Source organism: Vipera berus (genome assembly GCF_964194415.1).
Source record: "Vipera berus genome assembly, chromosome: 1".
NCBI lineage: Eukaryota > Metazoa > Chordata > Lepidosauria > Squamata > Viperidae > Vipera > Vipera berus.
In genome coordinates, this window is record NC_138202.1 from 311511282 (window position 1) to 311539212 (window position 27931).

At 40.0% G+C, this 27931-nt stretch overlaps 1 protein-coding gene across 1 annotated transcript in view; it reads right to left on the minus strand.

The window, feature by feature from the left end:
• The window catches only part of SMYD2 (SET and MYND domain containing 2), a 45341-nt gene extending 18579 nt beyond the window's left edge, over positions 1–26762 (minus strand). Inside the window, exons 1-6 of the mRNA XM_081312895.1 lie at positions 26432–26762; positions 18037–18100; positions 8653–8763; positions 6483–6543; positions 2426–2550; positions 1565–1632 (exon numbers count right to left, since the gene is read on the minus strand). Of these exons, the coding sequence (XP_081169021.1) occupies positions 1565–1632; positions 2426–2550; positions 6483–6543; positions 8653–8763; positions 18037–18100; positions 26432–26589 (587 nt within the window). The 5' untranslated portion in view covers positions 26590–26762. The remainder of the gene's footprint in view (positions 1–1564; positions 1633–2425; positions 2551–6482; positions 6544–8652; positions 8764–18036; positions 18101–26431) is intronic.
• Positions 26763–27931: the final 1169 nt, after the last annotated feature.

Here is a 27931-nt window from a genome sequence, read left to right on the forward strand (position 1 = left end):
AAAATCACCCATCTTAATTTACAACGGGTCTCATGAATCTAACATCTAAAAGCCTTAATAATGGTGAGGATTTTAACTAGAGCAGACATGTCAAACACAAGCCCCGGGGGCCGGATCCGGCCCGTGAAGTGGTTTCATGTGGCCCGCGAAGCCATCCTGGAAACAAGGAGGGAACGGCCCCCACTGCCTTGGCCCTGGCCCAGAGACCCTCCTTCTGCCAGAGACCCTCAGATCTGTCCCACTCCTGCCCAGGACCCCATAGGCACCCTTGATGCGAACGAAGTAGATCTGGCCACGCCCACCCCGTAGGCCATATGCACTCTAGCCATGCCCACCCAGTAGGCCACGCCCACCCAGGCCATACCCACTCGGCCCCCTGAGGGCAACCGCAATGCTGATGCGGCCCTCAATGAAATTGAGTTTGACACCCCTGAACTAGAGGCTAGAGACCTTGACCTGTGCATGCAAAATTTATGTTTTGCCTTTAAAGTGTTTGATGCTTCTTTTGCATCTATTCGCAAGTTTAAAAGCTAGGTTCTCAGAGGTCCAAAGAAATCAAACATTATGTCTTTACATCACAGCTTTCTCTCTAGGTAGGTAGACTACTACCATAAAAGTCTGTAATATACCATTATGAGACCATTGAATCTATTATGGTTTATATCAAGTTTTTGGAGCTCAGAGTCTCTCTGAGTCCCTCTCATTCCCAACTGATGAGTGTCACCCAAACCATTTGATCCAAAGTATTTGGAGAATTCTGTCCAGTATTTCAAATGTGCTAATTTTCCAGCCTGATGTGGGGGTGCAATCTGCATCTCTCTCAAGTGAAGGTCTCTGGAGGAGTTATTGCCAGTGGAAGTAGACAATACTAAGTTAGATAAATAAGTTACTTTATTTTGTCTAACCTAACCTAATGCAAGGTCTTCTGTTCAGCAGCCATTCCTAATCCAAAAGCAGAGATGCTACTTGAAAAATCAGCTGCTTGGGTTGAACATGGAGTGGTTGAGAATGGTAAAAAAATGGAAGGACACTTTGATTCCCACAATGGATGCAAAAGTTGATGGGAGTTAACAGAGATGGCTAAATTGACTGCTTTGATTAAAAAAAACAATTACTTTTGTTTCTACTTGGAAACCACTTTTGGACTTTGTGCTTGAGGTGGAAAAAAATTAAGCTTTGATTTTGGGTTTGTTAGATAGGTTTGATGTTATAGAAACAATCAGTTTACACTACTATGTAAAAGTAAAAAGTTGAGGTTTGATGCTATTATCTTATTCTACTGCACCAAAGAGAGTCAGAAGCCAAAGCCTTTTCTTTCTTTTTTCCCTTTTCCCTACACTTTTCCATTCCCTTCTTCCTCCCTTATTTTCCCACTATTTTCTTTTGTATTTTTGTATTTTATATTATAAACGAATAAAAGAAGAAAATGGTTTCTGAAGTACAAGTTGAAATATGAACTAGTGGCTCAACTCTGTAAACTAGAGATTTTTTTCCAACATTCATTATTGAAAATGGCATTAATAAATTGGAAAAAAGAATACAGTATTATTTCTCAAAAGCTTACTCAGGAAATATTGCTGATCCCAAGTGTGAAAGTTCTTCATCTTCAATTGTGAAGCCATTGCAGTTAACCTGAGAGAAGGGGAAGACAGAAACACTCAGATCTTAGAAATAAAAAATCCACTGGCTTACTTAGCTTTGCATGATAGTTGACCGCATTCATCTGTACCATGCTGATTAATCTGATTATAACACTGCTTATTCTTAATTAAGCCTTGCTGTTGAACTACCAGGATTACATAAGGGAGCTTATGCAAAGTTTGTTTCTAATCTAATTTTGTCTGAAAAATTAGAACTGCATAGCCTAGCTGGGCCAGACCAAACCACACAAATACCATAAAAGATGGAAGGTGGGAATAATTTTTTTAAAAAAATCTGATTCATTCATTCATAACATTTACCGGTAAATATAAAAAAAAAGAACCTGGAATGATAACAGTCCAGAAAAACATGAAAGTTTAAAATGCTTAACAAATAAAAAAGTATATTTTATGTGTTTGGGGAAAGAAATTCAGTTTTAAAGCAACACCTCACTTGATGTCATTTAAGCATGTTGTATTTTATCCCAAAATTCCCCAGCAGAATTCCTTGAAACATGATATGTGAATCTGATGTGGTTTTGATATGTTTCCAAAAGAAGGAATTTGAAATTTAATATACCCAAATGTTTTTTATATATGTAATACATGAAGTAAAAAAAGTATCTTTGCAGTGTTGAAAAATTAGTGCAGTCACAGTCCACACCGAAGGAGAGCCAAGAAACAATTGCAGAAATGTCAACACAGTTTTGTACCTATGCAATTATATTTCCTGCACCATAAGTCACAGGATGTCCATAACCTGCTTTTATCTTTAACCACCTTACCTGTCCAAAAAGTACCACCAGAGCTTCATTGTCAGGGTATTCTATGTGCTTTGAATAAAAGTGGTGAAGAGCAGAGATATCATTTTGAATCAGCTCCTTCTTTTCATTGTCAAGCTTATCAAGATCTATGAAGGAAAGGACATTTTTTTACACCATAATGATCACTTGTTCTCAACAGTAAACTCAAGCTCAGGATATTGTGTTTCTATGGAAAGAACATGTACTGTTCTTTTACTGCAATAGACAATGTTACTCCAATCTTTCCCTTGTCCCGGATTTGTGAACATGAGAAGTATCAGCAAAAGTGTAATAACCAAGATGTTCTCTCTCTCTCTCTCTCTCTCTCTCTCTCTCTCTCTCTCTCTCTCTCTCTCTCTCTCTCTCTCTCTCTCTCTCTCTCTGTGTGTGTGTGTGTGTGCGTGCACGCATGTGCGCTTGCGTACCCTTGATTCAGTCTTAACTTCTAGTGAATGCCTAGACAAGTTTTCTTAGCAAGATTTCAGAAATGGTTTAAGCACTGCATTTATTCCTTGGGCTGAAAGAGAATGATTGGCCTAAAGTCACCCAACTTGCTTTGCCCCTAAGATGGAACTAGAACTCACAATCTCTAACCTGGTGACTTAACCAAACTGTTCCTCAACCTTCAATAATGAAAAAAATAACAACCAAAAATGTGCTAATCCTGTAATAAAATTAATTCTCTTTGTTTTAAATTGATACCAGTGATGTGAATAATCACGTTTCACCAAAGGCAAGAGAATTCAAAACAAAAACAGATTTTAACATTGCTCAGATTTTAAAATTCAAGACTTGAATGTGATTGAAAGACACATGCCAAAAATGTCTTCAATTATATGCCTAATAACCTGTTGCTGTTTTTTTCAAAATGAAATTATAGAAGAAAGCATCTTGAAAGGTGCCATCTGAGAATACATCTATTAAAGTAGTTCTAAATGTCTAAATGAGTAAAGCTAGAAGTAAAAATATTTCATTTTGAACAATTCCTTGTTAAGCCAAGCTTATGTTATAATATGCTTGAGAAACATTTAAAGTATTTGCATTGTGCCCTTTTTTCCACAGGGATACTTTTATTTAACACAAATTGAAAGTGAAAGTGCTTCAACTAAGGTCTAACTGTCCCTCAAACGTATCTGAGCTGAATTCATAACTCTCACTCTTCAAGGAGCTTCTTCCCTTGAACCCGAGTGGGACTTTTAATTCTGCAGATCGGACAATAGTTTATCAACTGATTCCTCTACCCCAGGGCTTTTCAACCAGTGGTATGGGTACCACCTATGGTACATTGGCACCTGGCAGGTGGTACGCAACCATCCTAGAAAAGTGGTAGCAGGGGAGGGGAATGAGCTGAATTGGTGGCAGCATCGCACAAGCCTGAGCAAGAGACGGCTGGAGCTGCAGGGCTGTCAGGGCTCAGCGGAAGCACCAGGATCAGCGCCAGGATACAGCTGGAGCTCAGTGCCGATCCTGGTGCTTTTGCTGAGCCCAGAAGATGCGCCGATCAGCTGGAATGTTGCAGCATCTCTAGGGTCTTGTGATTTACATTCAGATGCTTGGCAACTGATTCATATTTATGATGGTCACAGTGTCCCAGGGTCATGTGAAGTGACCCAAACCTGCTGCAACCACCCAGCAGAGGGGGGGGAAAATCAAAACCAAACACCCCCCACCCTACCCCCACTGCCAATCCTCAACAGAAATGCTCACAACAATGAAAACCTCAGACAGGAGGAAGAGCGCCGCCAGGCGGACAGGTGTCTTGCTTGGTTGTGGCTTGGGGGGCACCTTTTTCAGTGCCATTGTAACTTTGAACAGTCACTAAGCGAACTGTTGTAAGTCGAGGACTACCTGTACTTCATCACTTTTTTCCTTTTTTTTTGGTCATCAAGTTTTTGACAGCTTGCTAGGTGACTGCTGGTACTCGGATGTTGCCATATCCTAAAAGTGGTACAATGGGTGAAAAGGTTGAGAAGCCCTGCTCTACCCAAATCCTGAGCCAACTCTTCCAGCTTGCTTTATTTCTATCTCTGCCATAGGGCAATGTGGAGGGGGGTGTTTTCTCTCTCTCTCAGATATACATACATACATACCATGGAAGATGCAATCTGAATACTAGTAAGTGCTTTAACACAGGCTTCTGAGCATTGCCAGAGTTTTTATAGCAGCCATTAATTAGTAAGTATGTTATAGTTTCAACTCTGCGTTAGTGCTTTCTTATTTATTATTTCAACTTATGTAGCTACCCATTTTAAATCCTTGACTTTGGGTGGCTTACAATTAAAAACTACAATAGAATGAAGTGTAATCTTAAAACATATAAAAAGCCCATAAAACCATCTAAAAGACTTAGTAACAGAATCCGTAACCAAGGTCTAAAAAAATTAATCTACACTCAACACAACCACTGTACAGGCACTGCTGCACAGCCAAATCCCCAAAGCCTGGTGGCACAGACACATCTCTCCATTTGATTTGTTCTACCTGATCTGTTCTACTCTTTCTGGGGTCTCAGATGACAGACCACAAAGCGTTCCCCTTCTGTTGGACCTAATGGGATGGGTAGATGTAATTGGGGGGTTACTCCTCAAATAACCTAGTCCTGTGCCATAAAGGACTTTGCAGGTCATCACCAGCACCTTGAATCACACTCATAAGGGTTCAAGAAGAAATTGGTCAGAATATTAGAACTAGTGGAAAGCTGGGGGAGTTTGTATTTGACAATTACAGCACAGTGTGTTAAGTTCTAGGTTCTTGTTGCTTGACAATAAATGTACCCAATTTTCTTTGTTTCATGATCTTGGCAATGGTATGTTACTGAACAGGTCCATGCATATTTGACCTGGCTTTACAAGCCTATAATAAATTGTGTGACATCTGAAAAACATCTGGAAAACAAACCTCATCTTGTCTTTGCAAGGCCAAGTGAGAAGACAGAGGAAAATAAAAGCCGTAAATGCTGTAGGAAAAATACAATCAGAAATTCCTTTACTGATTTTTCTCCAACAACACTACCGCCAAACATACAGAAAAAGAGTTCATTGCAGTTATTTCCTTAGTTTTCTTTAGGGACATTCAGAAAGTGAAAATCACAAACCACATGTCAGATCTGAATGGCAATAATATACAACAAATACTAGTGGACCTTACAATTAGCCTCAGAGACACTATCAAAACACTGTACCATATGTAATTCTATGCCTTGTGATAACAAAACTAGCTGTTTTAAAATTTCACAACAGTAATGTCCACAAAAGTTACCCTCAGCCAGGAATATTCTTTGACAAGTAGAAATGACATAATTGATAAGCTGGAATTTTAATTATCTTTCCCAAAGTTATAACATCTGGTAGAATCATCTGAGAGGGACAGGGTAGGGGTTTACTCTGCCACTCTGCTCTTCATAGGCTCTGTTCAAACCATCCCAGCAAGTCATACTTTTAAGTACAGTTTGTTTAAAGAGTTTGGCCTCACTCTAAATCATGGTTAACAATGCAAAATGGATGTTTTTATATTTAATGCTATGCCAAAATCAAAGAGATCAACAATATAGTTCTGACTGTTGATTACTTCAACTATTGGACCAGATCCAGATATCCAACTGTAGATGAGGGTCAGGAGAAAATGACTTTCCTTTTATACATCCTCCCATCAGCCCAGAGAGATGCTTTCATATGCTCCAAGGATCAGGAGATCTTGCTAAGTGGAAGGGGAGGCTGAGTGCACAGCCATCCTCAAAGGGGACAATAGGGGACCCAGTCACACAAAAGCTAAAACTTGTGCCATCGTTCATGTGTACATTTTGGATTTTTATAGTTTGTTGTGGATCCCACCAAGTGGAAAGGGGGGGGAATGATATAAAAATAGGCAGCAATTCATATTCATCTGCTGCATATTCAGAAGATACTTCTGCCAATACTTCAAATGTCTCACAATTTTCTCATAATGCCCCTTTCCAGGCAATATATATATATATATAGTGGTCTTTTTTTCTGAAAAGCCTTTTGAAAATCAACATACTGTTTTCTTTATTTCTACTTACGGGATTCAAATTCTTTTATAGAAAGGAGTTTCTCTGATTCAGTCCTTTCCAGGTGTGTTTTCTGGTAATGGTGCAAAAAAGGAGGGAGAGAAAATGACTTGTTGAGAAAAAAGTCCAAAATATTTCTTTGGCTATTTGCAATTGTCACCTGTAACAATCATCTTGCCCAGTAAAGACTGCAGAGGAGGGGATGAACAGGTTTACTTGCCATGACCTCCTACAGGATATAAGCCAATAAGAGACACAAAGCTCATGCTGGAATTTGCACACACATATATAGAAGTAGTAGATTCAAAAACTCTCCCTTGTTTTAGTTGCAAATTTGCGGCTGTGTGTGTGTGTGTAGCAAGCAGTCAGAAGGCAGACTTTGCTTTGAGGAAAGTGAATAATCTCAATGTTGACAGAGTTCAAAAGCAACACTCCAACATTGGCCTAAGGCCACTCCTTTGTAATCTTGGCCATTAAATGTGAGTTTGCAGGTGGCCCAACAGCTGAGATTTGGAGACTTTAGTTTGCATATTTAGTTTGCATATTCCATGTAGGGCCCCCTCCCATTCCCTGCAAGCTATAAAAGCCCAAATTTATTCCAATGACTTTTCATCATTAAACATCTAATTTTGCTTGTGGATCACCAGTAGATTGTGCTTTAATTTGAAAAAGGGGAAAGGAGAAAGAGAAAAGAAAGGAGCAGAGGAGAAGAGAATCAGTCAGACAACCCTGCCTGCAGGCTTTCAGCATTTTTTCTCTATACTGTACCTGGATTTTTCTTGTGAGATAAGCAATTGTCAGATATATAGATTTTCTTCAAAGGCCATGGTTTACAGAGTTTAATTTTTCTTTCAATGGCAAAGATGGGCACACTGGAGAAGTGCAGTAGCATACAATATAGTCCCTTAGAAATGTGCAAGCAAGCCAAATTTCTCTGTGAACAAATGCTGAGTCATGCTTCTCAGCAATCCAAGACTTATATAGGAAGGACTGTCCAAGTATTTTGATGCCGATGGGGTATTTCTATTCTCTGTGCTCCCTTTTACCTCTCTTCTACTAAGCTGCTATCCTTGCTTGGTAAAATAGACTAAGATATGCCCATTCATGCAGTTATCTCGAAAACCAAGGAAGAAGGCATATTTTAATATAATACTTTTTTTTTACACGGAATTGAGCTTTTCTGAACTGTTCACTTTTGAGCAAATTTCAGTAGGTTAAATCCAAACTGGGTCACCCCATGGGAACACATCCATTAATCCTAAAACAAATTAAGAATGCATTAGCTAATTTAGACTCCATTGGTGTCAGTGGGTCTACTCTAGATACAGAATATTCCAATGGTTTCATCTTTGTTAAGCCACTCTGATATAGGATGTGACCCATTAATGGAAGTATAGTACTCAGCAGGTTTTTCTATATGTCTGAACTGTAAAGAAAAGGAAAATCTTCAAGTTATATAAAATATGACCAATGTAGCAGTGAAAATCATCTAGCAAATAGTATAAAGGTTTCTGGGTTTTTTTTCCCTCTCCTTTTGCTTCTCTTTCCAAGTATAAAGCAGTTCTTCTAGAATTTAAACCCTTTCACTTGCAAGACCATTATTTTTAGTGATCTAATCAGACTGTGCTTCACATCTACCTTTTATTCTATTTTCTCAAATCTTCTCTATGTTCTGTTTTAAAACCAAGCTATGATGTCTCAGCTGGCAACGACAGGTTGTCACAAAGGTCATTTCAAAGACCTCTATTTTCCTAGTGAAAACAGTTATCTTTACCTTGGGGAACATGTTCCTCAATAACTTATGTCTTTTAAGTGATGCAAAAAACAGCCCAGATCCCAAGCAACTACATTTGTAGAGAAGCCACAGCAGGCTCAAAATTTCAACTTCATGACTAAAGCAAGTACTCTCAAACCCAGACTGGTGTTTTATGGAATCCTGTAAGAGGGAGGGCAATAGGAGGCAACTTGGCAGATAGGAAAGACAGAGACTGTTTCAAGATGCAACATTTTAAAATATTCTTAAGTAATGTATTATTCAGAGGTTCAGCAAAGAACTATCAACAGTTATAAGCAAGAAGTTAGGAAATAAATTTTGCAGAGATCTGTTACTGACAGAGTTATTTTCTTCTTTCCTATCCATTTAGACAAAGCAAGGCAAAACAAATATTTCAGACTAGCTCACCTGTTTGGCAAGAATTCTTGCTGTGAGTCTGACTGTCTCAGAGGGATTCCAGTTCTGTCCAAATACGCACATGGCAGAACACTCCAATTTGTGCAATGGCCAATCCTGTTTCTAGAGAATTAAACACACAATTTGAAAATGCATGAAATTTGTTTTCCTCACAATGAAAAGAGCACTGGGGAAAAAAAATGAAACTTAAAGGTAAAGATATCCTCTTTTCTGACATAAAATTCATATGTATTGGTAAGATTTGTAATAATTAAAAGAACACAGAGTCTGTGTTCAGTAAGATAATTGAAAGAACAGATCTAAGTTAGTGGGCAATATCATTGACCAAATTAACCTACTTCTTCCATTACCACGAATAGAAACCGAGTTATGATCACCATTGCTGGTTCTATGAAATGCATGTGTTAGCTACAAATTACACAACAAAGAACTAAAGCAAATCTTGGATGATCTCTTAAAATCCTATTCTCCAGAAACTATTTCCCAGTGATCTCCACTTATCTTTGCCAAAGAAGTAATCATCAGAGATTAAAGCTAAAAAACCCTATTCGAATCTGCTGAATATGTGTATGTGTGCTTATACATGTGAGAGAAGACACTGTTGAGGAGTTGCTGATTTTTATGAGGTAGAAAATAATATTCACACAATTAATCAGGAGCCTCATTTTACTAGCACACCTAGGTGTAGAAAATGCACAGTTAAGACAGATGCAAAATTGACAATGCCAATATGTCCTTCCAACATCCCCTTCTGACCCCTTTATTCTTTAAGCATAGTTAATTAAATTTTTTCCTCAGGCTGAATCCAACTGAGTTATATGAACTAGTAAGGTGGTTAAAGGGACAAGATACAGATGAATTGTGCAAAACAAGATAAAAGGCAAGAACATTGCAGGAATATGGGAGCAGTGTCTGCATAATATCTGGCACGGAAGCATTCTGACAGAGATCTTTTTAGTGATCACAGCAGGATCACATTTAACATTCTTTTCCACCATTCCTCTAAGCCATTTGATTGATAGCAGACAGCATTGTTCTAGCCAACGCTCTAATGCTGTAACGATACTCCAGATTCAAGGGGGGGGGGAGGAAACAGGGCAGCCAATATTTCTCTCTGATTTAAGGATTACAATCAGAAAACTTCTGGAAAGGACATCTGCCTTTTAAAAATGGAAGGGGAGACCTGAATTTCAGAATAACTCCCATCTGCTAAGGATGTACTGAACAGAACTTTATGGGATGTTATTCTCTCTCTCTCTCTCTCTCTCTCTCTCTCTCTCTCTCTCTCTCTCTCTCTCTCTCTCTCTCTCACACACACACACACACACACACACACACACAAAATCAAGTTCTCCAAAACTAAAATGTGGCTATGTCGATATCTCCTTTCAAAGTCTCCTATGCATTTTAGATTACTCAGAGGCATCAAGACCAAAAGAAAAGTCACCAAAAGCTAAAATAAATAATGTATAAGAAGTAGGGGAGATATTTAAAAAAACCTCTCATTGTGAACATCACCAGTCTAGGTCACATTGGTGATACAGTCAACGTTGGAAGTGGTGAGTGAAGGCAGCAAGGGCCTGGATGGAGAGAGCCAGGCTAAAGTTGAACCCAAGAGAGATGGTTGCTCTTTACTCATTGAGGTCTAATAGAGTGAACATGGGAGAAATAACAATGCACATAGCCGAAATGCACTTTAGAGTTTATTTATTTTTCACTTTTTTGAACCACCCCTCTCCCTCAGAGAGGGACTCTGGACAGTGTACAATAAAATGCTGAGACATAAAAGTATATAAAAGTTGAAAGATTTAGATGGAGGCAAGAATGATTAAACACTGTTCAATTTAATTAAAAGGTGAAGGGAGGGCTTTCAGTGCGCTGACTAGCCAGCTTCCCTTGGGCTCTCCATGCAAGACTGCAGAGCCATGTTATGACTCCTTTTCAGAAGGCCAGCAGAGTGGAGGCCTGCCTCACCTCTGGGGGAGAAGATCCCAAAGGGTGGGGGCAGTGGCAGAGTAGACTCTCTTTCTGGACCCCAGTCAGAGTTCTTTAACTGACAGGGTCTGCAACATACCTTCCTTGCCTGACTAATGGAACAAAAACAAGAATTATTTTCAGTACTGTTAATCAGTTTCTGAAGTGGAAACGTAACAGGGAGAAGTAGATCTAAAATTCTTTTGACTTGAAACATATTACTTATAAGGTTATAAGTATATAACTTACAAGATTTGGCAAATCATCTGGACTTGATTGGGATACCGGCTATTTTGGAAAGACTAGCTATCTTAAATTATATACAGTCAGGTGGCTTTTCCTTCAGGAAAAAGGAATTTCAGCAGAACAGCAGATTCCCCAGAATTACAATCAACATCATTGTGAAACCAGCTAAGCTATAAAAATTGCCATGCCAAAAGGTAACATTTCTTTTTTACTTGAACAAGTACTCAAGTCTGCTAGCAAGATTCAAAAAGAAAAGACAATCCAAGAACTATGCACATCATAGTTAATGTTAAATTTAATTGATAGCTTCAAATTAAAATAATGGTGAAAGAGACACTTTTAAACATATTTTTTTATCTTCTAGTGATGTAATGTAGTCCGTAGCTTAAAAGCCATGCATACAGCCTGAGGTGTTAGTTACCATCCGTGGAGCAAGAAGGTCTTGCAATGACCTAGAATTATCCTCTCGACACACAAGTGAAGACCAATCAACAGCATCCTCTGAACAAGATGAAAATATGACTTTTAAGATAGCTGTATAAATTAGAAATGCAGTTGCAAACAGATTTAATCTGCGGGCCCTTTCCTCTGAATTGCAAGGGACAAGACTAGTGACATCATATCATCACCAGGTTTGACAAGATCGAACTCCCAGGCTCAATTTCATCTATTTCTACAACTGGGAGATAAAAAGGATGCTAATCCTAAAAATAGAAAAAAGAATACGCATGGTGCTTTTTAAATAGATGTCAGCTCTGTTTCCACCAAGACTCAGATACAAGGAAAGCACAATGTTTTGCTTCATAATTATTCACTGTGCTCATAACCATTAAACATAAATTAACTAACTCCAAGCCATAACCTTATAAACTAATCTTTCTTAAAACCATATGTAGCTCTTATTCATATTGTACCTTTGTCTATATTCTGAGCTCAGAATATAGACAATCAAGATATAGTAAATAAAGCCATGCAACGTCCATTATATCTGGAGGAAGGCCATTATGAAATTATTATATGATTGCACCTTAAAGAGTCATATAAATGTTAATCTGCTTCACTTTTAAGTGTCCAAAAATCCTGGTGGAAGAATCTTGGAAGATGGTTTACAGGCTTGCTTTGTGGTGACAGCCAGAGTGCTACACCAGAAGCAAGGTAATTAATCATCCACATTACTATTGAAGATTCAGCCAGATTCCTCAGAGGTACTTAATTTATTCAGAATAATTACAAGCTGAGTAATTATGAGAAATCCAAGTAATAATACATATACAAAAAGCAATCTATTGAGAAGTTATAGGGGGAACAGAAGATACATACTTTTTCCCTTTCCCCCATCTCCTCCCACACACCCGTAAAACATGGATGGGAAGATAAACAAACCAACAGTCGCTCAAAAGGAACCACAATGTATGACTATTCAGAACAAGAACTCTACATACATTGAAGCATCTGAACACCACCAACCTCAAAATGAAATTAGGAATAAAGCCATGTATTTATACAAACAACAAAAAGAGACACCGCCCAAAATAGGAAAAATAAGTATTTTCTGCATGCTCAACCTCAAAAAATGTGTGATTTTTTGTTTGTTTGTTTTAAAGAAATTATCACACTTATAAAGAGTCTTAGTTTGACCAGGATAGTGGTGGCTTCAGATGGGTTTTCCTTCAGGAAAAAGGAATTTCACCAGAACAGCAGATTCCCCAGAACTACTTAATTTACTTCTGCCTTTGATCTTGGTGAGCTGGCAGTAGCACTAAAAGGGATCAGGCCACAATAACACCACATGGTGGGGATGCTGTCAGAGAGTGTTCTGTACAAAGCATTAAAGCTGGGAGTGGAATTAATCTGTGGTGTTCAAACAAACCAGAAGGCATGGCCCTTCAGGGTTTATGAAGTGGATTGGACTTAAATTACTTTTACTGTAAGTCCAATTGAAAGAAGGAAATCTCAAATTTAAGAAAGAACTTGAATTAACTGTTATTTCAGAGGATTTCAAATCTAAAATTTTATTTCATTTCCAAACACTGCTGTTACACAAATCCAAGTAAGCCATTGTGAAACTATATTCATCTCCCCTTATTATGAAGCTAGCAAGAAAAAATATGCCTGTGACTCTTTCGTGGCCCTTCGTGCAATTCATGATAAAATCATATTGCTACTCCTAAGCACAGGAAAAATATGGATAGTCAAAACAGATTTAATCCTCCCAATTCCTAAATATAGTTCAGTCCGTACAATTCTGTTGCACATTCATCAATGAGAGCAGAATTACTTTTTCTGAGGTATTTTTACAGCTGCACTGCTTGGCATTTGCAGTATATGACAGTTTCAGTAAACTAATACACAGAAACCTTCCAGACAATAAAATAAATAAGAAGCATACAGATATACAAAAGTAAGTCAGCTTATCTGGACTACTGAAAAACAGAACGTATTCCAAAAGCATTACCTCAATTTTGGTGTTTAAACAACAGCAACAAAAAAATTCAGAGTGCAAACAGCAATTCTAATAAGGACAAGAAATTCTTCTCAGTTTTTGTCAGTTCTGAATAGTTCAGTTTAGAGTCAGTTCTAGATAGACTCGGAAAGAATCTATCAGAAAAAGGAGAGAAAGGGATGGCCTTGGCCTAATTTTAAAAGCCTTTTGCAAACCATCTATTGAGAAGAAAGAATGGTACTGGTCTTCATTAGATGGTGGAAAAAATGGAAGGTAGAAAAAGAAAGTGGTAGAAAAAGAAAGTGGTAAAAGACGACTGAAATTGTTGTCTGGGAATGGGATAACCATAGGTAAGGCTATTTTCCCCTTCATGGATTACTGCCTTGTCGTGGCGAAGGGGCTTGCGTAATTCACTGTAAAGATTTTTTCTCCATAGGAACCTGGAATGTAAGATCCATGAATCAAGGAAAGCTGGACGTGGTCAAACAAGAGATGACAAGACTGAACATTGACATCTTAGGTATCAGCGAACTAAAATGGACAGGAATGGGTGAATTTAATTCAGATGACCATCAGGTATACTACTGTGGGCAAGAATCCTTCAGAAGAAATGGAGTAGCCTTCATAGTCAATAAAAGAGTAGGAAAAGCAATACTGGGATATAATCCCCAAAATGACAGAATGATCTCAGTTCGAATCCAAGGCAAACCATTCAATATCACAGTAGTCCAGGTCTATGCCCCAACCACCAGTGCTGAAGAGGATGAAATTGACCAGTTCTATGAGGCCCTACAGCACCTTATAGAACTAACACCAAAAAATGATGTCCTTATCATCATGGGGGATTGGAATGCTAGAGTAGGAAGCCAAAAGATAACTGGAATAACAGGCAAGTTTGGCCTTGGAGTACAAAATGAAGCAGGGCACAGGCTGATAGAATTTTGTCAAGAGAATACGATGGTCATAGCAAACACTCTTTTCCAACAACCCAAGAGACGGCTCTACACATGGACATCACCAGATGGTCAACACAGAAATCAGATTGACTATATGCTCTGCAGCCAAAGATGGAGAAGCTCTATACAGTCAGTAAAAACAAGACCAGGAGCTGACTGTGGCTCAGACCATGAGCTTCTCCTTGCAAAGTTTAAGCTTAAACTGAAGAAAGTAGGGAAAAGCACTAGGCCAGTCAGGTATGAATTAAATCATATCCCTGTTGAATATACAGTAGAGGTGACAAATAGATTTAAGGAATTAGATCTGATAGACAGAGTGCCTGAAGAACTATGGACAGAGGTTCGTGACATTGTACAAGAGGTAGCAACCAAAACCATCCCAAAGAAAAAGAAATGCAAGAAAGCAAAATGGCTGTCTGAGGAAGCTTTGCAAATAGCTGAGGAAAGGAGGGCAGCAAAAGGCAAGGGAGAAAAACATAGATATGCCCAATTGAATGCAGAATTCCAGAGAATAGCTAGAAGAGATAAGAATGCCTTCTTAAATGAACAGTGCAAAGAAATAGAAGAAAACAATAGAATAGGGAGGACCAGAGATCTTTTCAAGAAAATTGGAGAGATGAAGGGAACGTTTAATGCAAAAATGGGCATGATAAAGGACCAAAAGGGCAGGGACCTAACAGAGGCAGAAGAGATTAAGAAGAGGTGGCAAAATTACACAGAAGAACTATACAAGAATGAGCTTAATGTCCCAGATAATCACAATGAGTTGGTCACTGACCTCGAGCCAGACATCCTAGAATGTGAAGTGAAGTGGGCCTTAGAAAAGCTGAGCAACAACAAAGCTAGTGGAGGTGACAGTATTCCAGCTGAGCTATTCAAAATCTTAAAAGACGATGCAGTAAAAGTGCTACACTCAATTTGCCAGCAAATTTGGAAAACTCAACAGTGGCCACAGGATTGGAAAAGATCAGTTTACATTCCAATTCCAAAGAAAGGCAGTGCCAAAGAATGTTCAAACTATCGCACCATTGCACTCATTTCTCATGCTAGTAAAGTCATGCTTAAAATCCTACAAGCTAGACTTCAGCAGTATGTGGATCGAGAACTACCAGAAGTACAGGCAGGATTTCAAAGAGGCAGAGGAACTAGAGATCAAATTGCCAACATACGCTGGATCATGGAGAAAGCTAGGGAGTTCCAGAAAAACATCTACTTCTGCTTCATTGACTATGCTAAAGCCTTTGATTGTGTGGATCATAACAAACTGTGGCAAGTTCTTAAAGAGATGGGAGTACCAGACCATCTTATTTGTCTCTTGAGAAACCTATATGCGGGTCAAGAAGCAACAGTGAGAAATGGACATGGAACCACTGATTGGTTCAAAATTGGGAAAGGAGTCCGGCAAGGCTGTATACTGTCGCCCTGCCTATTTAACTTATATGCAGAGCACATCATGAGAAAGGCAGGGCTAGGTGAATCAAAAGTTGGAATTAAGATTGCCGGGAGAAATATCAACAACCTAAGATACGCAGATGATACCACTCTAATGGCAGAAAGTGAAGAAGAACTAAAGAGTTCTTGTTGTGGGTGAAGAAGGAGAGTGCAAAACCTGGGTTGAAACTTAACATTAAGAAAACCAAGATCATGGCATCTGGCCCTCTCAATTCCTGGCAAATAAATGGGGAAGAAATGGAGGTAGTGACAGATTTTATTCTCCTGGGCTCCAAGATCACTGCAGATGGGGACTGTAGCCAAGAAATTAAAAGACGCTTGCTCCTGGGGAGGAAAGCCATGGCAAATCTAGACAGCACACTAAAAAGCAGAGACATCACCCTGTCAACAAAAGTGCGTATAGTCAAGGCTATGGTCTTCCCAGTTGCAATGTATGGCAGTGAAAGTTGGACCATAAGAAAGGCTGAGCGCCAAAGAATTGAGGCCTTTGAACTATGGTGCTGGAGAAGACTCCTGCGAGTCCCTTGGACTGCAAGGCGATCAAACCGTTCAGTCCTAGAGGAGATCAACCCTGACTGCTCTTTAGAAGGCCAGATCCTGAAGCTAAAACTCAAATACTTTGGCCACCTAATGAGAAGGAAGGACTCACTGGAGAAGAGCCTAATGCTGGGAAAGATCGAGGGCAATAGAAGAAGGGGACGACAGAGAATGAGGTGGCTGGATGGAGTCACTTAAGCAGTAGGCGTGAGCTTGAATGGACTCCGGAGGATGGTGGAGGACAGGAAGGCCTGGAGGAACGTTGTCCATAGGGTCGCGATGGGTCGGACACGACTTCGCAGCTAACAACAACAAGGCTATTTTGATGGTGAGTCTTTTGTCATGATACTGTCTCCTAAACTCCATAAGGTCTAATTTCAGACAATAAACAAATTATATATTCATCCAAGCATTTGCACAATCACACCTGTCCCCAGTATCTTTAAATTTTAATATATTTTAGCTTCCCCACTGGTTTAATTTCTCTATAGGCTAATAATTTATTATGTTGGGTTGGGTTTTTTATAAATTAGTTTTAACTTTTAATATGTACTAATTATTACGGGCATAGTTGTTTAATTACTTTTTAATTTTTGTATCCTGTTTTTTATTATGTATTGCCCTGTTCACCGCCCTGAGTCCTTCAGGAGAAGGGCGGTATACAAATTAAATTATTAAATTAAATATCCTTTACTTTCTATCTACTGTCACTTTTGCTTCTGTACACCATACTATTCTAGCCCAAAACGAAGTAAAGTGAAGTTTGCTTCTGTTTCTCATTCTTTGCTAGCCTAAGAAGAGGAAAGATACATGGATTCCAATTCATTTATAAAAAGTAGCAATGAAGCATCTTAGCATATCAATAACGAAGATTTTACAAAAATATCAATCTATATAGCAATCTTTCTAGGGTAAATCATCCATCATAATTTAATTTTGCTTGATTCAATTCTATTTTCATATTATTTCTTAGACTTCACTTTCCTGATATATAACCTCTTAGCAATGTAAATTAATTCCATACTGACTAGTTTAAATCTAGAATACAAACAGAAATCTTCAATGTGGCAGTGGAAATCCACATACAACAATTATATAGGAATGCTCTAAACTGAAAAACACTTCTAACTTAAGCTTAAAAAAACCCCTCTCTTTTGTGCACAAAAGTTTTCAAAGTGGTAATAAATATTCAAAATTAGCCTAATAGTACTTCTTTGTCTATGTAATGTAAGCATATAACTACTACCAGGCACAGTTGGTTTGTAAACACACGCTATTATTATTAGCAGCAATGAAGTACATTTGCAAACAGATTCTCCCCACCCACTCACCCCCTCCCCAAGCTAAATCTAGTCTTTATTTCCGATTGCTCAGATAGGCACAAGCTTCCTCATCGGCTTAGTGAAATAACGTTAAACCATCTGGTTCCCTAAAAGTAGGCAGAAGCTTTTGAAGCAATTAGGGCCATGTAGCAGTCAACTAATCTAATGGCTCAGCAGTCCTATGATCCAGCACAGCTGATCCTCAGTGACTCGTTATGGCAGTGTTTCTCAACCTTGGCAACTTTTAACTTGGGTGGACTTCAACTCCCAGAATCCCCCAGTCAGCAACGGGGAATTTCTTTGCAGCCTTTCTTAGTGCTACATTGAACTCTTCAATCCCTGTTTCCCTCTCCAAACTACAGTATATGGCAATTATTAACTGAAATAAAGACATTCAGAAACACAGCATTAAGGAAAAAAAATCCAGATTTATTGGGATACTCACCTGGCATTCTACATTGCAGTAAAAAGCCTGCTTGCATTTTCCACACCGGGACAATCCTTCTTTCCTAAATAGAGGTAAGTATAAAATGGTCATGCTTTCTTTACAATAATAGCCTTTAGTATTGCAGCATGCAAAAAACAAGTAACCCCTATAAGGACAAGGGCAGCCTCATAGTTACGTATAACAATTATCATTATTATCAAAAGTTGCCAAGATGAGCTTTATTCTCTAGACCAGGGTGGGTAGTTTTCGGCCCATGGGCACCACTCTGCCTGTGGATATGTCTCTTGATGTTATTACATTCACTCCTACTTGACATTTTTGTTAGATCCATTTTGTAAAAGCCCCCATCGGCTTTTGAATTTTTAAGCAGGTCACCAGCCCCCAAATTGTATCTACCTCTGCTCTTCATTTATTTCTAGTTACTTTTTGAAAATTGCTTTATCACCTAAGCATAACATTGCCAAATATTATGATTTTCCTCTATGATATCAGGTGCTGTTACTAAGCGCTGTTCCCATGGTGATTCTTTGGACTTAAATGATGCACAGAAAATATGGGAAGCCATGAGATCCAGCAAAGTCAAAGCAACTTTGCAAATCCTAAGCTGTTCTACCATGTTCTTTTTAGAGAGAAGAGGCTTTCTCTGGGCAGCCCTTCCAAACAAACCATACTTGTTCAGTCTTTTTATAATTGTACTGTCATGAACTTTAGCATTTAAGGTATGTAGAGTCTAAGATGTAACTCTTGGATTTTTTTGCAATTTCTCTGAACATTACACAGTCTGGCCTTGGGGTGAATTTTCTGAGATGTCCACTCCTGGGAAAATTGGCTATTGTTTTGAATGTTTTCCACTTGTGTATAATCTTCTTCACTGTAGAATGATGGAGTTTAAATTGCTTGGAAATAGTCTTATAACTTTCCCCAGATTGATGGGCAGCAACAATTGCTTCTCTACCATCCTTGATGTCTTTACTCTTTGGCGTTGTATTAACACACACCTCAATGCTAGAGACCAGCAAACTCCTAAAAGTTCGGCTTTTATGGTCACACTTGCTGTTGACCAATTGATCCAGGACCCTGGTTTAGCAGTACCTGGCTGCTACCTAGCCTCTTTATAACTATGGAAGCAGTAAGGGTGTACTTAGTTTTTCACACAAGGCTTCTTCATTTTGGCTTTATGTTCCTGTTTAGTCCATCTATTAAGCTACAAATGTTACAAGCTTTTTATCACAATAAAACTTCCTACCCCATTAAGTATAACATTTATTTAACCATTGTTGTTGTTGTTGTTAGCTGCGAAGTCGTGTCCGACCCATCGCGACCCTATGGACAACATTCCTCCAGGCCTTCCTGTCCTCTACCAACTTCTGGAGTCCATTTAAGCTCACGCCTACTGCTTCAGTGACTCCATCCAGCCACCTCATTCTCTGTCGTCCCCTTCTTCTATTGCCCTCGATCTTTCCCAGCATTAGGCTCTTCTCCAGTGAGTCCTTCCTTCTCATTAGGTGGCCAAAGTACTTGAGTTTTAGCTTCAGGATCTGGCCTTCTAAAGAGCAGTCAGGATTGATCTCCTCTAGGACTGACCGGTTTGATCGCCTTGCGGTCCAAGGGACTCGCAGGAGTCTTCTCCAGCACCACAGTTCAAAGGCCTCAATTCTTTGGCGCTCAGCCTTTCTTATGGTCCAACTTTCACTGCCATACGTTGCAACTGGGAAGACCATAGCCTTGACTATACACACTTTTGTTGACAGGGTGATGTCTCTGCTTTTTAGTGTGCTGTCTAGATTTGCCATGGCTTTCCTCCCCAGGAGCAAGCGTCTTTTAATTTCTTGGCTACAGTCCCCATCTGCAGTGATCTTGGAGCCCAGGAAAATAAAATCTGTCACTACCTCCATTTCTTCCCCATCTATTTGCCAGGAATTGAGAGGGCCAGATGCCATGATCTTGGTTTTCTTAATGTTAAGTTTCAACCCAAGTTTTGCACTCTCCTTCTTCACCTGCAACAAGAGGCTCTTTAGTTCTTCTTCACTTTCTGCCATTAGAGTGGTATCATCTGCGTATCTTAGGTTGTTGATATTTCTTCCGGCAATCTTAATTCCAACTTTTGATTCATCTAGCCCTGCCTTTCTCATGATGTGCTCTGCATATAAGTTAAATAGGCAGGGCGACAGTATACAGCCTTGCCGGACTCCTTTCCCAATTTTGAACCAATCAGTGGTTCCGTGTCCAGTTCTCACTGTTGCTTCTTGACCCGCATATAGGTTTCTCAAGAGACAAATAAGATGGTCTGGTACTCCCATCTCTTTAAGAACTTGCCACAGTTTGTTATGATCCACACAATCAAAGGCTTTAGCATAGTCAATGAAGCAGAAGTAGATGTTTTTCTGGAACTCCCTAGCTTTCTCCATGATCCAGCGTATGTTGGCAATTTGATCTCTAGTTCCTCTGCCTCTTCGAAATCCTGCCTGCACTTCTGGTAGTTCTCGATCCACATACTGCTGAAGTCTAGCTTGTAGGATTTTAAGCATGACTTTACTAGCATGAGAAATGAGTGCAATGGTGCGATAGTTTGAACATTCTTTGGCACTGCCTTTCTTTGGAATTGGAATGTAAACTGATCTTTTCCAATCCTGTGGCCATTGTTGAGTTTTCCAAATTTGCTGGCAAATTGAGTGTAGCACTTTTACTGCATTGTCTTTTAAGATTTTGAATAGCTCAGCTGGAATACTGTCACTTCCACTAGCTTTGTTGTTGCTCAGCTTTTCTAAGGCCCACTTCACTTCACATTCTAGGATGTCTGGCTCGAGGTCAGTGACCACCTCATTGTGATTATCAGGGACGTTAAGCTCATTCTTGTATAGTTCTTCTGTGTAATTTTGCCACCTCTTCTTAATCTCTTCTGCCTCTGTTAGGTCCCTGCCATTTTGGTCCTTTATCATGCCCATTTTTGCATTAAACGTTCCCTTCATTTCTCCAATTTTCTTGAAAAGATCTCTGGTCCTCCCTATTCTATTATTTTCTTCTATTTCTTTGCACTGTTCATTTAAGAAGGCATTCTTATCTCTTCTAGCTATTCTCTGGAATTCTGCATTCAATTGGGTGTATCTTTCTTTTTCTCCCTTGCCTTTCGCTTCCCTCCTTTCCTCAGCTATTTGCAAAGCTTCCTCAGACAGCCATTTTGCTTTCTTGCATTTCTTTTTCTTTGGGATGGTTTCGGTTGCTACCTGTTGTACAATGTCGCGAACCTCTGTCCATAGTTCTTCAGGCACTCTGTCTATCAGATCTAATTCCTTAAATCTATTTGTCACCTCTACTGTATATTCAACAGGGATATGATTTAATTCATACCTGAGTGGCCTAGTGCTTTTCCCTACTTTCTTCAGTTTAAGCCTAAACTTTGCAAGGAGAAGCTCATGGTCTGAGCCACAGTCAGCTCCTGGTCTTGTTTTTACTGACTGTATAGAGCTTCTCCATCTTTGGCTGCAGAGCATATAGTCAATCTGATTTCTGTGTTGACCATCTGGTGATGTCCATGTGTAGAGCCGTCTCTTGGGTTGTTGGAAAAGAGTGTTTGCTATGACCATTGTATTCTCTTGACAGAATTCTATCAGCCTGTGCCCTGCTTCATTTTGCACTCCAAGGCCAAACTTGCCTGTTATTCCAGTTATCTTTTGGCTTCCTACTTTAGCATTCCAATCCCCCATGATGATAAGAACATCATTTTTTGGTGTTAGTTCTATAAGGTGCTGTAGTGCTTCATAGAACTGGTCAATTTCATCCTCTTCAGCACTGGTGGTTGGGGCATAGACCTGGACTACTGTGATATTGAATGGTTTGCCTTGGATTCGAACTGAGATCATTCTATCATTTTGGGGATTATATCCCAGTATTGCTTTTCCTACTCTTTTATTGACTATGAAGGCTACTCCATTTCTTCTGAAGGATTCTTGCCCACAGTAGTATACCTGATGGTCATCTGAATTAAATTCACCCATTCCTGTCCATTTTAGTTCGCTGATACCTAAGATGTCAATGTTCAGTCTTGTCATCTCTTGTTTGACCACGTCCAGTTTTCCTTGATTCATGGATCTTACATTCCAGGTTCCTATGGAGAAAAAATCTTTACAGCATCGGACTTTCCTTTCACCACCAGACATATCCACAGCTGAGCGTCCTTTCGGCTTTGGCCCAGTCGCTTCATTCTTTCTGGCGCTACTAGTACTAGCCCTCTGCTCTTCCCCAGTAGCATATTGGACACCTTCCGACCTGAGGGGCTCATCTTCCAGCGTCATATCGTTTTGCCTTTTGGTACTGTCCATAGGGTTTTCATGGCAAAGATACTGGAGTGGTTTGCCATTTCCTTCTCCAGTGGATCACGTTTTGTCAGAACTCTCTGCTATGACCTGTCCGTCTTGGGTGGCCCTGCACGGCATAGCTCATAGCTTCATTGAATTACGCAAGCCCCTTCGCCACGACAAGGCAGTAATCCATGAAGGGGATTTATTTAACCATAGTACAGAATAATGCATTGCTCAATAGTTCTGTAGGAATTAATCAGGCTGAGCTGAAGGGAGGGGGTCAAACATGTCATCAGTCTTGAGTCCCTTCACTTCCACAAGAGATCTAAGTCCAGACCACCTTGAATTCCATTGACTCTTATCTACCGCCACGTTGCTCTGACGGTTAGTAGTTCAGGCTACTCAAATGAATATAAAGGTTTATTGAAAGTTTAAGTTCCCTAAACAATCTGAACTAAAAACAGTATATATTAAAGGATAATCATATTTTAATATTGTGTGGATCATTTTTTTATTTTACATGTTAGCTCATTTTAATCACTATTTTATTTGATTTTTTTATTTATTTCTAGGCCAATTGACTTCCAATTGATTCTGGCTTACAACTAAAAAAAACCATTATGTAAAAAGAATACAACAGACTAGACCGGCAAAATAGAAAAACTGACCCTAAACAAAATAAAGCAAAGCAAAATATAAACAAAAAAGGGCTCATAGTCACCCTGTCTCCAAGGCCTAGGACAACAACAGGTCTTCAATAATTTCTTGAATAAAATAAGGCAAACACAAATCTCTGAAGGGAGATCATTTAAGAGGTTAGGAATTTCAACCAAGTACATTTCCTGGATCTCTCAAGGTTTCATTCTTAAATTGATAAAATTCAGAGTTGGACCCATTCTGGGCAGGCAGAGGCAACTAGAGAAAATTATATAATTTTATTTTATTGCTTTCTATTTTTATTGGTTAATCCAATAATAATAATAATAATAATAATAATAATAATAATAATAATAATAATAATAATAATAATAATAACAACAACAACAACAACAACAACAACAACAACAACAACAACAACAATAACAATAAAGTTGGAAGGGACCTTGGAGGTCATCTAGTCCAACCCCCTGCTCAGGCAGGAAAGCCTGTACCATTTCAGACAAATTGCTGTCCAGTCTCTTCTTAAAAACTTTCAGTGTTGGAGCATTCACTGCTTCTGGAGGCAGGTTGTTCCACTGGTTAATTGTTCTAACTGTCAGGAAGTTTCTCCTTAGTTCTAGGTTGCTTCTCTCCTTGATTAGTTTCCATCCGTTGCTTCTTGTCCTGCCTTCAGGCACTTTGGAGAATAGTTTGACTCCCTCTTCTCTGTGGCAGCCCCTGAGATATTGGAACACTGCTATCATGTCCCCCCTCGCCCTTCTCTTCATTAAACTAGACATACCCAATTCCAGCAACCGTTCCTTATATGTTTTAGACTCCAGTCCTCTAATCATCTTTGTTGCTCTTCTCTGTACTCTTAAACTCTTAAAATAGTTTATATTATTTTCAGTTAATTATATTATTAACTTTATATTAGGCCCTAATATATATAATCCATCATGTAGAGATGATGCATTCCCACTTTTATTAATAGTGAGGCTATGCAAATAATTGGGAAAATAAGTTGACAGGAAAATATAAAAGATATCCCATCTTTTTATTTTATTTATGTTCATTTTTATTTTTCCATTTCTTCCACAAACAAATCAGCACATATAACGCAATACATAAATACATACTCGTAAGTTTGTAGGCCTCCTATCAGGATGAGACTTGCTTCTCAGTAATTACACATCCAGGATTGCATTAGAAATTGTTCTGATTTAAAAAGTTCTGTAGGGGTCTTGGTGGATCCAAAGGATTGGTGAAATCCAAGCAAGGCCATTCAAAGAAGAATTAAACATGAAAAAGAATAGGACTTGCTTGGGAACCCAGTCAATGGAATTAGACATCTTCAGATCAAGCCCCCAATAGTTTATCTTACTGAAAATATCTCCACATAGAGATTGTTCCTTGCAACTCCCACCCATCATGCCATCATAAGCAAATGACACTGTTGTCTGCTCTTCTTAAATACAGCGTAGGCCAGTTTCATTTTAATTACACTGAAATAAGATTTAGTTACCATCTATGAATTATGAAGAGTCATTGTGTCCTCAAATATTGTGTCCAACTTATCAAATACATGCAGGCTTTATAAATGGAAATATAAAGGTAAAGGTAAAGGTTCCCCCGCACATGCATGCTAGTCGTTTCCGACTCTAGGGGCCGGTGCTCATCTCCGTTTCAAAGCCGAAGAGCCAGCGCTTGTCCGAGGACGTCTCCGTGGTCATGTGGCCGGCATGACTAGACGCCAAAGGCAGACGGAACGCTGTTACCTTCCCACCGGAGTGGTCCCTATTTTTCTACTTGCATTTTTACGTGCTTTCGAACTGCTAGGTTGGCAGAAGCTGGGACGAGTAACAGGCGCTCACTCTGCTACACGGCACTCGGGATTCGACCCGCCAAACTGCCGACCTTCTGATCGACAAGCTCAGCGTTCTAACCCACTGAGCCACCGCGTTTATTATTTTCTATAATTGGACATTGTCAGGGACTGAAGTAAACACAAAAGAGATTGTAGATGTCGATGAGCCAATTTAAAATATTATTTTATTATCTAAAAATGGAAATGATCTGCAACAGGGGTGTCAAACTGCCGGCCCGCAGGCCGTATGCATCCTAGCAAAACCGCGCCCACCCCATTGCCGGCAATGGCAAAAATGTCACAACATGTCACGTGACGTTGTGAGTTTGACACCCCTGGTCTACAAGCTCAGCTAATGAATGTCAAGGAACACAATGAAAAAATGGGACTTATAAATCTTAGAGTTGACAATGAAGATATAGAAGTGGTAGACAGATTCTGTCTATCAGATCAATAGGAAAGGAAGCAGCAAGAAATGCACCAAGCCTAGCAGTAAGTAAGTAGCTTTGAAGGCCTGGAAAAGATATACTGATATTGTAACATGTTTATGCAAAGATCAGAAACATGCATGCAACATTTTTTCCCCTATAACACTGCATGAACTTTGAAGGACATTAATAATATTGAAGCTTCTGAACTTTGATGTAGGAGAAGATTGCCGAGACCCTTTGTGGTCAGTCCTCAAACAAATGAAACACAGAATGAATGCAGTGCAGAGTTCTGAACCCACGGCCTAAATGACCAGACTTAACTTATATTTTTGACATATTATGCAATGTGTTATAATACGGGGAAAGTTGTTTTTTTTTTAAAAAAAAGACTGACAGCAAAGTGCTTGGACCACATTAACAGTGGTGATGATAAAGCAGAAAAATTCCCAAAGGACCCAGCTGGGGATAGATCATCCTAGAGAAGGTCTATTTATGCAGTTTCTAAAAATTGACACCAACTTCAGGCACCAAAATCAACTCAGACTATTCCAAACCCGCGTAGGTGTTTTATTTGACAATGCGGAGTGCTTTTCATGGCATGGGCTGAAGGAAGAATGCAATAAACAGGCAGTGAATGAAATTACATCCCAGGTCCCATTTTAGGGCAACAATTCAGCTGCAGGACAATAGAAACAACAGCACAAGGTGAGACTGAATCTGTTCAGAACACCTGTGCCTCCCTCGCAGACCAGGAAACACACACACACACACACACACACACACACCCTACGCGATTGCCCTCAAAGCAGGGCCGGCACTTGTTGAGCTGCTGTCTATCTGACAACTGCATTAAGCACACAAGGTGAAGAAGGAGGAAGCGGCTGCACTTAGCCACAGCCCACAGCCAACATCCGGGTTTAGGGAGGAGGAGGAGGAGATATATAATATATATATATATATATATATATTAAAGCACGAGAGGCGCAAGTTCCACGAAGGCCTTTCGAGCTCCCCTCCGGCTCACATCTCTCGGGAGCCACCCGGAAGCGAGGGACCATCGCATCATGGTGGGACCCAGGGGGGCGGCCGAAGCACTCGCTCGACCTCGTCTCCTAACTCTCAGGGCGGCCGGCAGCCCGACTCCCTCTGCCTGGTACCTGGCAAAGCAGCATTCGCAATGGTTGCCCCTCTCGTTGACGGTCAGCACGCAAGTGAAGGCCGGGCAAGAGAAGAGCAGCTCCCCAATGACGAAGCGGCGGAGCGCCCGCAGGCCCCGGCCCTTCCCGGAGCTCTGGAACTTCTCGAGCCCCTCCATCTGGGAAGGGGCTGCGGCGCGCGTGACTCCAGCGGCGCCGCTGCTGCCTTCAAGCAACGCGGCTCCGGGATGATGGCGCGTCGCGGGGCTATTAATGGAGCGCCCGCGCCCTCAGCGCCCGGCTCCAGCGAGTCAGCCACCGCGGCACATACATGGGCATGAACGGCGGCAGCTCGCCGGCTCCCTGAAAAAAGTGCGCCGGAGACCGCTGGGTCCTAGAGGCAATGGGTGCCGCTGAAATCGGGCATAGCCAACCCCCTTGGAAGCAAAGTTTAAGCGGCGCAATTGCAGGAGCCCCAGACAGGGTTGCTGCCGTCTCCCGAGCGCCTTCTTTGCTTTCCCGCGATTTATTAAATCATGCACAATAGCTGAGCTGTGAATGTGAATGCTCCAACACTGGAAGTGTGATGATCTATTATTATTAGTATCAGTGCTTTTTTTGTAAAAGAAAAAGGTGCCAGAACTCACACATGTCATACAACCTGCCTTGCCTACCCTACAAGGTTCCATCCAAAAAAGGTGCCAGAACTCCGTTCGGAGCGTTCTATGAGAAAAAAAGCCCTGATTAGTATTTTTTTTTTAATTTTATTACATTTATATCCCGCCCTTCTCCGAAGACTCAGGGCGGCTTACAAGCTTAGCAGTATTATTAGTATTAGTATTATTAGTATTAGTATTATTAGCATTATTAGTATTATTATTAATCATCATCACACAGTCACCCAGATGTTCAGACTGGTTTTGGCATTTTTGTCTACCTATTGAGTCCTTACCAAGGACTTGGGATAGGCAGATGTGGATGTTTGATGGTATTATAGATATCATCGCAGGATGGAAGCAGCTCCTAGTAAGGCCGCCTTTTGCAATTGACTAATGGTGAATTGTCAATGCCAGTGGTACTATTACTATTGGTACTACCCTTGCTTGCCTTTGCCACAGTCTTTCTATTTCTATTTGTAGGTCTTTGTATTTTGTTATCTTCTCCAGTTCTTTCTCATCTATTCTGCTATCTCCAGGCACTGCCACGTCCACTATCCAGACTTTTTTGTCTTTCTTATCGACAGTTGTTAAGTCTGGGGTGTTATGTTGCAGGTGCTTGTCTGTTTGAATTCTGAAGTCCCAGAGCAGTTTATCATTTTCTATTACTTTATTTTATGATCCCACCAGTTCTTGCTTACAGTCAAATGATATTTCTTGCAGATCTTCCAATGCACCATTGTTGCTATTTGTCATGCCGCTGCTTGTAGTCAGTCTGCGATCTTCTTGCAGCAGCTTACCAGGTGGTCCACTGTTTCTTCAGCTTCTTTGCATAGGCGGCACTTACTATCTGTTGCTGTCTTCT